General features: G+C 39.9%; 1 protein-coding gene across 1 annotated transcript in view; it reads left to right on the forward strand.

The window, feature by feature from the left end:
- The window catches only part of stx4 (syntaxin 4), a 70194-nt gene extending 59293 nt beyond the window's left edge, over positions 1-10901 (forward strand). The window contains exon 10 of the mRNA XM_036533872.1: positions 10704-10901. Coding sequence (XP_036389765.1) covers positions 10704-10781 — 78 coding nt within the window. The 3' untranslated portion in view covers positions 10782-10901. The remainder of the gene's footprint in view (positions 1-10703) is intronic.
- The last annotated feature ends 2200 nt before the right edge of the window (positions 10902-13101 follow it).

A 13101-nucleotide genomic window follows, 5' to 3' on the forward strand; every position in this document is an offset into this window, starting at 1 on the left:
TTACTATTTCTGTGTGCTGAAAGTGTTTTTTTTTTGTGGAGATAAAATTTATTTTTTAGTACATGTTATAAGTTAGAGTGATATTCATATCAAACTGAGAATATTTTTGTGGAGAATAAATACATAAATGAATAAATAATAAGAGAAATGTTGAGAATAAATGTACATATACGTGAATAAATGTGGAGAGTCCCATTGTAGCAAAAGCTCAATACACTGACTTTGTATTGTTGATTAATATCGAATGTGGTTTCACACTTCATTAGCTGCTTTATACAGGCATGCTGTGGGTGCCTGACTGGACAGTGGGGGCTGCTAATGGGCTATGGTACAGAGAAGCCCCTGCTGTCCCCTGTATCCCTGGTGGAAACCAGTTTTCCACTGCAATGGCCCTTGGGTCATTGTCAGCTAACGTCGTGGCTATGATCAAACCTTGCTCTGACCAAGCTGCTCGGGAGCCCCAGAAAGCTATTTTGATATTTTTTAGAATTGGCAGTAAGACACCATTATTTGGTGAATATAGACTCTTAACAACTCCCACAGAGTGGTCTTATTTGCTTACTTAAATTTGGCTAATCTTTATGAAGTCATCAATATGAGGTTAAGGAAAATCAACATACTCCTTTCTCCGTGATAACAGATGCTTGAGTATAAGCTTGCTGTATGTAAAGAAATAGTCTAAGCTTGAGTACGAATGGTGGACTAACTACCTAGTTAGCTACTTGTGAATATCTAATATTGAGTCTTTGCTGGGCTGATTCTAGGTTGCTGCCTAACAATAAATGTATTTTATTTATGTTGATAAAGGGAATGAGATATCAAAGCCACAAATTATGGAAGCCAGTTTCTGTATTTTCACAATGATGTGAGCATCCGACTCTGTAGTGTGAGTTTCATGTCCTAGAATCTTACTAACTGCATGCCAGGCACCTCTGCAGTCCTAAGTTATCATCATGTAATGTGCTGTGAAACTTGTAAAAAGTAAAATGGCCATTAGCTGTAGGCATTGGCTGTAGAGCAAGAGGATTTGTAATCTCAAAGTCTTGGTGAAATATGAAAAAGCAGACAAGAGACATCTTTCAAGACATTCCACCTCACATTAAGCAATCCTCACTTTCAAAAATTCTCACCTGCCTGATGAGCTACATATGAACTGATTATAACTTGACCATGTGAGTGCAGTTTGTTTCAGGCAATTTTCAACATTTCAAGGGGAGTTGATGAGAATGCACTGTCTATGACTGTCATTTTAACTGCTAATTAGTTGGTAGTTTAGGTTTCTCCCTCTCCAGTGGCTGTATAACAACCATCAATGAGGGCGTGTAGTTCAGGATGCATGCAATTTGGATAGCGTGAACTTCCTTACCTCTGCAGGACTAAAATAAGTTCCACTTGTATAGCTTGTTATTGCATTTAAATGTGTTGTATTTTAAGTGTGTTGCTTAGCACTGCAAGGATTCATGTAGTATCACATTATCACATAGCAATCGTGTTTTTGCCTTGGTTAGTTTTGCAAAAGCATTTTAATTGCTAATTAGTCATTAGTGGCTTCCGTCTCATAGCTGGCTGCTCATATGTTAGTTAATTGAGGAGGGAATTTATTATTGGGTTTGTTTGCAGGAGCAGCATCCTTGTTTCAACTTTGTCATACAAAGACAAGGGAGTCTGTCTATCAGTCTGTCTAGGGAAGCCACTAGGGAGAGGTTCTGTCACATCACTGTCTCATTTTGTTATTTTTAATTAACTTAAGTAACTTAACTATGTGCATCTAATCACATCCACTATGTGTGGAATTGTTATTGTTACTCTTGTATTGTTTTTGAATGATATAGTCCTGTCGGGTTATGTTGTGTTGCACTTGTGTGTGCATTTTTGGACTTGGCCCTCTGGCACTGGTGCTTATTTATGTATGGATGGTGGTGTCCTTGTTCATGTAATGTTTCATTTAATTTTGTTAAATTCTCTTTGTGGTCAATGTTGAGAGTTGCTCTGGATAAGAGTGTCTGCTGAATGTCAAAAATGTGAATGTAATGTTAAATGTAATTATGGTAGCTTTAGAAAGTATTCAGACCCTTTCACTTTTGCACACTTTGTTGTGTTATAGATGATCTAAAATTGATTAAATGTATTCTTTTGGCTGTCAATCTACACACAATAACCCATAATAACAAAGCAGAATTTGGCAGCAATCACAGCTTTGAGCCTTCTGGAGTAAGTGTGTACTCACGCTAGGCAATCTGTACCGTGCCCGAACACGTTTGACCCCCAAAGTCCAGTTAGTTTGACTAGTGTGATCGCTCCGTACCGTGCCCGGGCACAGTACACTGAACTGTGCCCGGGCCTGCTTGAAGAGGTGGGCTCGGGCACGGTTCAGTTGGACTCGGGCACGGTACGCATCAGTGTGATCGCTAACCGTGCCCAAGCACGGAACTCGAACATGATGTTAATGATGTAACTCTCCCATTTAATAAATATTATCCGTTATAGCAACAGTTAGCTGGGTATCTGTTACACGCCCAATCATAATAAATCCTTTAAACCATCATTTGATTAACTAGCTGACTTTCTTAAATATATCTGGCTACCTCCAAAATGATCTTTGGTTAGTTCTGTAGATCTATGCTTAAAAATAACTCTGTGGATCCCCACATTAGCTTGATTACTAGCAAGCGAAATAAAACTAACCATAATTTATGTGGCAATGTAAGCATTGCTGTTGTCAGGTCAAATTCTGGGCTTAGTCAGAATTTGGAGCTTTACTCGCAGACTACAATTCACGTTCATCAATAAGGTGAGAACTAGACCTGTTATTAATGCAAATACTCTCGAATTAATTGAAAAGTGTACTATCCAAGTAGTACCTAATAGAAGATGTTTGTTGTTGTAAAGATGACAGTAGCGCACACACAAGTAGTAGCCCTAACTGGTTAACATTAGCTAACATTATTATGATTAGGCTGCTGTAATCTGACACAGCATAATGACTGAAATATCAGCTGCCTCCGTAAAAATGTTATTATACGTGCAGGACGATTAACTGAAAATCGCTGTGTCGCGTCGATAACCATCTATAAGGCATGTGAAATGTGTCACCGCGCCCAAAACGACTCCAAATAAGCCACAAAGTACAATCATGAACTCCATTGCGTTGTGCGAGAGCTCCTTTCTTCAACACAAAAAGTTCACATCGTGATAACGTAAGCATGCTCGGGCCCAGACCATTAAGGGCAATGTGAGCGCAGGCCAGTGGGGGAGTGGGGAGGGGGGTGCTCAGGCAGGGTACAAGGCAACGGGCCTAGTGTGAGTACGCCCTAAGTCTCTACAAGCTTTGTGCATCTGGATTTGGGCAGTTTCTCCCATTTTTCCTGGCAGATCCTCTCAACCTCAGTCAAATTGGATGGGTAGTGTCTGCAAATTGCCATCCTCAGGTCTCTCCACAGATGTGTTGTGCGGTTCAAGTCCGTTCTTTCGCCTGAAGCCACTCCAGCATTGTCTTGGCTATATGTGACCGCACGCAGGATTTAGGGGCACATTCGCAAAATTGCCATTTTTGTTTTATCACAAGATAATAAAGTACAGATTCAGAGCTACAAAATGAAGCATCACTTGCCAAGATTGACCAAATATTTTGGCCGTAATGCTCAATAGAATATCATGACTTTGCAAACCACACTTCTGAGAAATCAGCCCTTTTCTCTTCTGTCATTCTCACCTACCCAGCTGTGACAGACAAGCTATCCCAGTATGCAATTGACTATGAAAGGCTGGAGGACTAATGGCTGCTGATGGTTGGAAAATCCTTGCCATTGTTCATTGTAGGTGTTCATTTGCATTTGAATAGTTGGATGACTACCTTGGAGGAATACATGGAGTTTACCGATTGTTTCAGCCACAGTGTTTCTCTAGTCGCATGAAAGAAGAGCTATGATACTCTGAAACTTTTATTGAAATCATAAAGCAGTTTCACAACATACATGATATAAAATACAAAATACACTACATCCATACAGTACAATAGTATACTCTTGGTGGCATTTCGTTTGTTGTCGTTCATCATGTCACTCCTTCTCCCATTACTGAAAAGTTGTTCCATGATGAACATGTCCTTTTCCGACTGTGACAACGCGTTGATCATACTGCATAGTTTGTATATGCGTTCGTAAGACAGTTTCTTTGTACAGGATTCATATCCGAGTTTTGAGTTTTCTTTTCGCCTTCGACCACAACCGCAGTTGAAATTGAGGATTGCTTCCATTTTTTGGTCACACTCAGAGTCAATGAAGTCAACAAACTTGATGGCATCTTCAGCTTCGTCAGTCACAACAGTGAACGGTACATCCTCTGATGGTGTTTCGAAATCCGCTTCGTGATCACTTTCACAAACCATACTTTTGTCCAAGTCCGGAATGCTTTCTTCGTCATTGCTGTCCTCACCTTCCGAGTCAGACAGGACAAGGTGCATCTGATCAAGAACCAATGAATGCTCAGCATTGTGTTACGACACCACAAAAGAAGAAAGCAATCGAAACTCCCACCACAGGAGAAGAAAGCTGTCAACATTCCCACCATAGAAGAAGGCCATTCTTTCTGGTTTCAGTCATAAATCCAGTATTGTTTAAATTACATTTTTATCAAAATGGCTTTGTGTTGCAAATTGACACCACAGCGAATGTAAGAGGGTGATCTTAAACTGCATGACTGTATTAAAAGACGGAAGCATACGATATGCCAGCGCTTGTTTTAATAATGCAACATAATAGGAAATTGACAACGTTTTCTCCCCTGTCAGTTCTCGGAGGACCAACTTGCCTTGATATTTATTGTTTTTTTTTCATATTTACAGATCACTTTCAGTTTCAAAAAGAAGGGGGATTATAGATAAGCACTTAAGGAATTTGAATCCACCACTATCTCATTTTTCACGAAAAATGGTTTTTTGACCGTTTTTGTGGTCTCCTGTAAAGTTGACGCGGCCTCGATGTGGAGGGTTTACTCGCGTCGGGTCACATATGCTTTGGGGTGTTGTTGTGCTGAAAAGTGAACCTTCACCCCCAGTCTGAGGTTGTTTGCACTCTGGAGTTTTCTTCAAGGACCTCTCTGGATTTGGCTGCAGTCATCCTTCCTTCAATTCTGTCTCCCCATTCCAGCCAATGAGAAGCACTCCCACAGCATGATGCTGTCACCACCATGCTTCATCGTTGGGATGGTATTAGTGAGGTGATGAGCAGTACCTGGTTTTCAGCAGATGCAGCGCTTGGAGTTCAGCCCAGTTTTCAGTTCATTAGACCAGACCATCTTTTTTCCTCATGCCCTCAGAGTCCTTTAAGTGCTGTTTGGCAAACTCCAGACGTGGCTTCCGGTTATCCACTCTACCTCTGATTGACTCTGGGCTGATTGACCGAGTGTTTCTGAGATGGTTGTCCTCCTTGCAGGTTCTCCCATCTCTGCAGAGGTCCTCTGAAGCTCTATTAGAGTGCCCATTGGGTTCTTGGTCACCTCCCTGACCAATGCCCTTCTTGCCCAATTACTGAGTTTGGGCAGATGGAAGCTCTAGGAAGAGTCCTGGTGGTTCTAAACTTCTTCCATTTCACAATGATGGAGACCAGAAATGGTTTTATACCCTTGCCCAGATCTGTGTGACAAAATGTGATTTGGAGGTCAACAGAGTCCTTGGGTTGTTGGACTTCATGGCTTGTTTTTTGATCTGACCTGTGCTATGAATTGTGAGACACAGGTGTGTGCCTTTCTAAATCATTTACAATAAATTTAGTTTGCTTGAAGTTGACTTGAATCATGTTCTAGAGACATCGCAAAGATATTCAAAGCAAACAGGATGCAGCTGAGCTTAATGTGGAATGCCATAGCAGAGGGTGTGAGTACTTATGTAAATGAGATATTTCAGTTTTTGATTTTTAATAAATTTGGAAAACTTTATAATACTGATACATACACAGAACTTGCACTGCATATGGTGGCACAAAGTGGGGTGATGTCCCACATGGCTGGTATGCAAAAAAGGAAAGACTGGAGATGGAATTAGACCCCGGGGCTGCAATTTCATTAATTCCAGCTGAGTTGTATAAAACTCAGTTAAAGGACTTATCATGATGGCCCACTGATATTGTGCTTAAAATATACTTATATTTCAGTGGAACTAAAGCTCAAAAAGTTGGCAGCGGAAGCACAGCTCCCCTTGTATGTGGTCAAGAGTAGTTCATCACTGCTTTTCAGTAGGGAGTGGCTGAAGCAGATAAAGCTAAACTGGCAGGATATTCAAAAAGCAAGTCTGGACACCCTAGAGGCAGTGTTACAGAGACATGCTAAAAAAAGAAAAACGCACTGAAAGACATTGAAGCTGCTATGTCATCGAAGCCACAGTGCTAGCCAAAGTTTTATCACCCATGTAGAAACTCATATGCATTAAGCATAAAGGTGGAGGCGGAACTAAAGCATGTGGTGGAGGTAGATGGTATATTACCTATACAATACAGTGATAGGGCGCCACCTGTGGTACCAATTGTTAAGACGGATGGTTAATTTGTGTGGACTTTAAATTTTAAGGATTAAGGACTTTAGCACTGCACTGTGAGTGGAATGTTACCCTATTCCATGCATGGAGAACCTTTTTGTATCAGTTGCTCAGGTTTAACACTTCAGCAAGCTGGACCTTTTGCATGCCCACCTTCAGATACAGGTGGAAGAAAAACACAAACTCCTGACAATCATGACACAGAAAGGATTATTCTGTTACAATAAACTACCCTTGGGAATAGCCTCGGTCTCTGTCATGTTGCAAAGGGCCATGGACCAGGTGTTACAGGGCTTTATCAACATGCAGCGCTACCTGGATGACATTTTGGTGACTGGACAGCACAGCGTGGAACACCCAAGGAACTCAGTTACTGTTTTAGGATGATTGAAGATTTTGACTTTGCGTCCAGAAAGGTGAGTGTGAATTCTTCAAAAACTCTGGTGAATTCTTCACAGTACTTAGGACATACTATTGACTCAGTAGAGCTACACAAATCACCAGAGAAGGTCAGAGCGATTGTGAAGGCCCCTGCACTGATTATTCCATCAGTATCTCTATGGATGGAAATTCACACTCTTGACAGCCAGACAATCTGCCAACCAGAATACAGTGATGGACTTTTCTTATTGTCAGCTAATAACTACTTCATTGAGTACAAGATGCAGACAGGCTCTCCCAACCTCTTCTGCCTGTGTCACAAAAAGACAAAGTTTAAACAATGGATGTCTTCTACATCAAGCAGCTGGAGACACTGCCTGTCAGCAGCCCAGATATCTCCAAGGACACCTGGATTGATGCCGCACGGTCTTAAAACATGCAAATGGTGACAACTGGATGTGTTCCTGCAGACACACACATGAAGAGTACATCGTCACCCTTCTTGAACAGACAGCTCAGCTGAGGCTTTTGGGGGGTATCTGTGTCATTTTTCCACCCAAGCTGCACCCCAGTGTTTTGTTACATGCAGGACACCCAGGTATGGCAAGAATAAAGGCTCTCACTATGTCCCTCACCTCTAAACCTACGGATTTGGCCAGGTCAAAGGATACGTGTTGATTTTGCTGGTCTGTTCAAACATCACATGGTAGTCATCGCATATGGTCGTACGTGCCTGCTGTACGTGCCCCAAAGTACACTTGATGGACACTACCACTACTGCAAGGACAGTTTTATTATTAGGGTTTCAGTCTGTAGTTCAGTAGTCCTTGTAAGTGACAGTGGCCTCCAGTTTACCTGGGGGGGTTGCAACAACTACATGAAAGGGAAAAAGTGGGCTCTACAGTTTCAAGCAGGACAGTGACCTGTATGGTGGATATTGGATCATCTGAGCAATGGAGACCTCATGCTGATCAGATGCTGGCTTGTCAGGACCACTCTGACTCAGATCCATCTGCAGTGTGCGATGTTTCCATCCTGTTTCACCACCTCCTGCAGAATGTGCAGCACACCTCACCTGTTCTTGGAGATCAACAAGGGCAGGATGTCTCTGTTGTTGCACAATGTTGTGAATTAATTGTGTTGTTAAAGTTTTAAGAATAACTCAGAATGTCAGTTCTGCTGCTAGTAGCCTTAATCTGAGTGTTGAAAACTGGCCTAGAATGTTTCTACATGGTGACTCAATAATGAGTACATGTTGTGTGATGTAATCCAGAATAACTAGAGTATAATAGAATGTGTCAGATCAGTGAATAAAAGTGAATATAAGAGTATTTTTTGGTTTACAAATTACATTAAGACTACCATACTGATAGAGAGGATTTCTTGTCCAGGGGACACACTGACTCCATAGCTAGATCATATTTAGGCATTTTTTATGTTGCCATATTTTCAGTAAAACAAACAATGCCCTTGTATTGCAGTATGTGTTTCAAGTTGACCCATTCCTTTTATTTCAGCTATTCTATTGTTGTTACCAGTACATTTGGCAGAGTGAGAGGTGTTTCGATAATGCCATGATGCCAGAAAGGGGAGCAAACTTCTATCCTTGACATTACCTAGATTTAGTTAATAACATTCAAAAATGAAATACAATGTAGCTAGCTGGCCGGAGGAGGGGCCTTCACCTGTCCCCAGAAACTGAGATATGTTAATAATATTATTAAATGTTTGTATAAATATTAATTGAAACCCTGTGTAAATCATCAGTTCACTAATTCACCAGTAACAGATCTGCATTCCATCAGCATTATTTAAAACAGACTTCAAGGCTTTAATTTGGCTGGTGTTTTTTTTTGTTTTTTGTTTTTTTTTTAATAAATGTTTTGTTTATGGTAAATGTGAGAAGCATCAGCCAGCTTCCTCACAAGATGCTCCTGAAATGCCAATTAACATCAAAAGTCGAAAAAAAAAGAATGATAGATTAACTCTTTGCAAGTTCCTCTCTCCTGTAACATTAATTCGCCCAATATAACATTTATCCGGCCTTGTCAAATTTAAGGCAGACGTGTGATAGGTTGCCTAGTAATTAGCTGGCAAAGTTACTAGCTGACTAAGTCCTAGCTACTGATTGTGAGCTAGCTACCAAGCTAATTAACTGAGTGAACAAGCTTTCAAAAAGGAAGATAGCCATGCTGTTAAAGATTATTTTAGCCAACAAACCAATAAAAAGTAACTTTCCATATTGTGATTTATGTGTTCTACTGAACTGATGTCGAAGGGAAGAATGTTAGGTCTATGTGTTTAGCAGTAGACTTTACAACAACATGGCAGAGATTAGAGAGAGGCATTATGGCAGGGTGTACTATTTCCCCATTACATTTCGTTACATTATTGGCACTTAGCCGATGCTCTTATCCAGAGTGACTTGCATCAATTACAGGTTTTTACAATGTTATCCATTTATACAGCCGGATATTTACTGAGGCAATTGTGGGATAAGTATATTGCCCAAGTGTACACCAGCAGTACCCCCTGTGGGGAATCGAACTGGCAACCTTTTGGTTACTGTCCTGCTCTTTAACCACAATGCTACACTACTGTCCATCAGCAGGTTTATCTGGAATCTATCTGATGGAATTTATCTGGAATTTATCTGATGTCGTCTAGCTAATACACATGAACTCAAAATGTAATATTTCGTCATTCCTTTAAGAATAATTTTGGGGGCTTTTTTTGTCCTCATCAAATGATTTTGGGAGCGTATTTGCTTTGGCAGATTAGCCCCCAAGCCCCTGTGTATTTCTGACACTGCATACTAGAAGATTTTTGCATGAGAATTGTGTGTATTATCCATTTAGCAACTTTTATATGGTATATGAAAAGGAGGGTATTCAACAACCACTTTTCCTCATAAAAGAATTGCATTTGTCCAGAAGGATTTGGTTCTTAGTTGTCCAGTAAGGTCTTATCAGCTGTTCATTCATAAAAGTAGAATTCCAAATGAATAGATAGAACTCAGGTATATGTTTTAAGGATGGTTCTCAAATTCAGCTGAGAAATTAAATCCTTCAGACATGGGACAAAACATGTTTGAATGCAGTGGTTTTGCAGTCCTTTATCAACTGGAATACAGATAAATTATTTGAATGCCACCATGCAAATTCATGTAACTGTGGTCAGGAACATCATGCTGCAGTAAATGCACACTGAAATCAAAATAATTTAAATGCACTTAATTTGTTTATTAGAAAGAATACAGGATACAGGGTAGCATTCATTTGGAATAGTGCTTTATGACTGTATTGAAGACAATTCGGGTTAACATTTTGTTGTAAGATGGCTTCCTACTGACATCTGTCCTTGGAGCGGACCTATTTTGGCAGACCTATTTTTGGAAATGTGTGTGTGTACCAACATATGAAGGACAATCTGTATCCACGAGTAACCCAACATTGACTGAATGTACAACACTAGAAAATTTCATAATGGAATCATCACAGAATGTTTAAATAACCAGAAATAGCCAACTAGATTGCCAGTGCCAGAGCAGAACATGACCAAAAATAGTTACATAAAAATAAACACCTATTTAATTAGAGTAATTGGTTAACTGGATGACTTGAATGATGGAGTACCTATCCTCCAATGAGCACCCACTTCTGGTGCACTATGTGACCTGTTTTTCAGAAAAAAATATGCAGGCCACAGGAACACAGGTTCAGTGGATGTCTGTATAGCTGCATAACTTTATGAATTTACACATAACTCTCTTTCTCTTGCTTTTTCCCTGCAGAAAAAGTTGTGGATTGCACTTTGCTGCTTCATTCTCCTGATCATCGTGGCCATTACCCTGGCTGTCTCCTTCTCTTGAGATGTGAGTTCACTTTTTTGCCCACCAACTGGACAAACAGAAAAGTTTTAAAATTGATTTTATCCCAGGCTCTGGCCATTTATATATTTCATCATACTCAAGCATATCTGATAAATCTCTGTGCCACTTCTCTGTCATTTTTGTAACCTGAATTGAAAATGGAAATGGTTAAAAGTTAAAAAGTATCTTAGCACATATACTTTTAATTCAAGTACTTGGAACTGTTAAAAGTAAATGTCCTTTTCGTTATCTACAAGAGTCATTGGTCAATAGTTGTATTTGTTAAACTTTTGTTTTGTGATAAAAATAAGTTAATTGATTAAAGCAATGGGAAAATGCACTTAAGAGAAAATTGTTGTCAATTTATTTAATAAAGCAACCACTGTTGTGCATGGTGCATTCTATATAGAATTATTTACCAAGCTTGAAAAGCTTTTTCGTGTGTTTGTGCGTGCAGGTCCATGGATGTGGGTGTGTGGGTGTATATAATACAGTATATATAATATGTATAATGAATGTGAAAGATATAGGTTTTGGACTTTGAATCAATCTGAAAAAACTAATATCACTGAGTGTGATGTGCTCCAATAAAGTAAGTGAAGTAAATGGAGTAAATAAATGCTTTTAAATGCCATAATGGCCATAGCACAACAATTAGAGGATATGTTTTACTGTATACTTTAGATATATGCTGAACTAAATTGCCAGTGTGAACTGCCCACATCTGAGGACATTTGTTGGTGTCTTCTCTGTATGTGAGATCTACTTATCAAATCTAGCATGTAGATTTAAATTTGATGTCACAGCTTTAAAAAATGCAGACAGGTTGTGGCTAGAGTTTAAAACCAGGCAAGTCATCTGCTGACAATGACCAGGAACTCACAGGGGTAGAACAAATTGACTGTGTTCTGCTGGGGATAGGAGTGGGTCAGGCTTTCAGAAATTTGTCAGGCACCTACAAGCTGCTTGGAAGACATCAACAGAGTCATACCTATTCTTCAATGAATGCCCATTCGATTGTAGTGTGCTGTGGGACTTGTGTGAAAAAATAGGTGTTGGATGCATGTGGAGTGTATCGGAGAATTACATCCATCTTGTCTCAGCTCTCCTATGTGCAGAGTGCAGAGGTTGCCATGGTGAGACAAACCTAATATAAAATTGGGAATTCCAAATACTTACATAATTATGTCCTTTATTCCTCTGAAGACTTTGTATTTTCACTGTTTGAGATAAAGTTTGAATCTTCAGTAGTCTGCCCAGTGGTAAGTACATGTTGTGGGAAGTAATCAAATACAGTTAAAGTATGATAGCGTATATCAAATCACTGTGCTGAACAGCCTTAGCAGATCAAGTTTAATGCTGAGGTAATCTCATGAATTCCCCCACTTTTGTAGTCTTAACCTCAAATATAAACGTAGTTATTTCCCCTTTTTACCCAACTTTAACAGGTGCCGGGTATACGTTTGTTCGTATATCATCATATAAACCTTTAAGAATTACAGCAATTTTTATACATAGTCGCTCCACGTTATTTCATTAACAATTAAGCAGTTCTTTAAGCTCTAGAGTTGATTCCAAATGTGGAAGTTGCATTTGGAAGCTGTTGCTGTGAACTCTCAATATGAGGTCCAAAGAGCTGTCAATGCAAGTAAAGCAGGCCATCATTAGGCTGAAAAAACAAAACAAACCCATGAGAGAGATAGCAGAAACATTAGGAGTGGCCAAATCAACAAATTTGGTACATTCTTAAAAAGAAGGAATGCACTGGTGAGCTCAGCAACACCAAAAGGCCTGGACGATCACAGAAGACAACTGTGGTGGATGATTGCAAAATTCTTTCCTTGGTGAAGAAAAACCCCTTCACAACATCTAGTTGTGAAGTCAAGAACACTTTCCAGGAGGTAGGCGTATCATTGGCAAAGTCTACAATCAAGAGAAGACTTCATGAAAGTAAATACAGAGGGTCTACCACAAGGTGAAAACCATTAGTAAGCCTCAAGAATAGGAAGGCCAGATTAGACTTTGCCAGAAAACATATAAAAAAGACTGCCCAGTTCTGGAACAATATTCTTTGGACAGATGAAACTAAGATTAACCTGTACCAGAATGATGGGAAAGAGAAGAGCATGGAGAAGGGAAGGAATGGCTCACATCATCTGTGAAACATGATGGAGGCATGGTTACGGCATGGGCATGTATAGCTGCCAGTGGAACTGGGTCACTAGTGTTTATTGATGACATGACTGCTGACAGAAGCAGCAGGATGAATTCTGAAGTGTATAGGGCCATATTCAGCCAAATGCTGCAAAACTGATAGGAT

This window comes from Megalops cyprinoides, chromosome 1 (assembly GCF_013368585.1).
Source record: "Megalops cyprinoides isolate fMegCyp1 chromosome 1, fMegCyp1.pri, whole genome shotgun sequence".
Taxonomy (NCBI): domain Eukaryota; kingdom Metazoa; phylum Chordata; class Actinopteri; order Elopiformes; family Megalopidae; genus Megalops; species Megalops cyprinoides.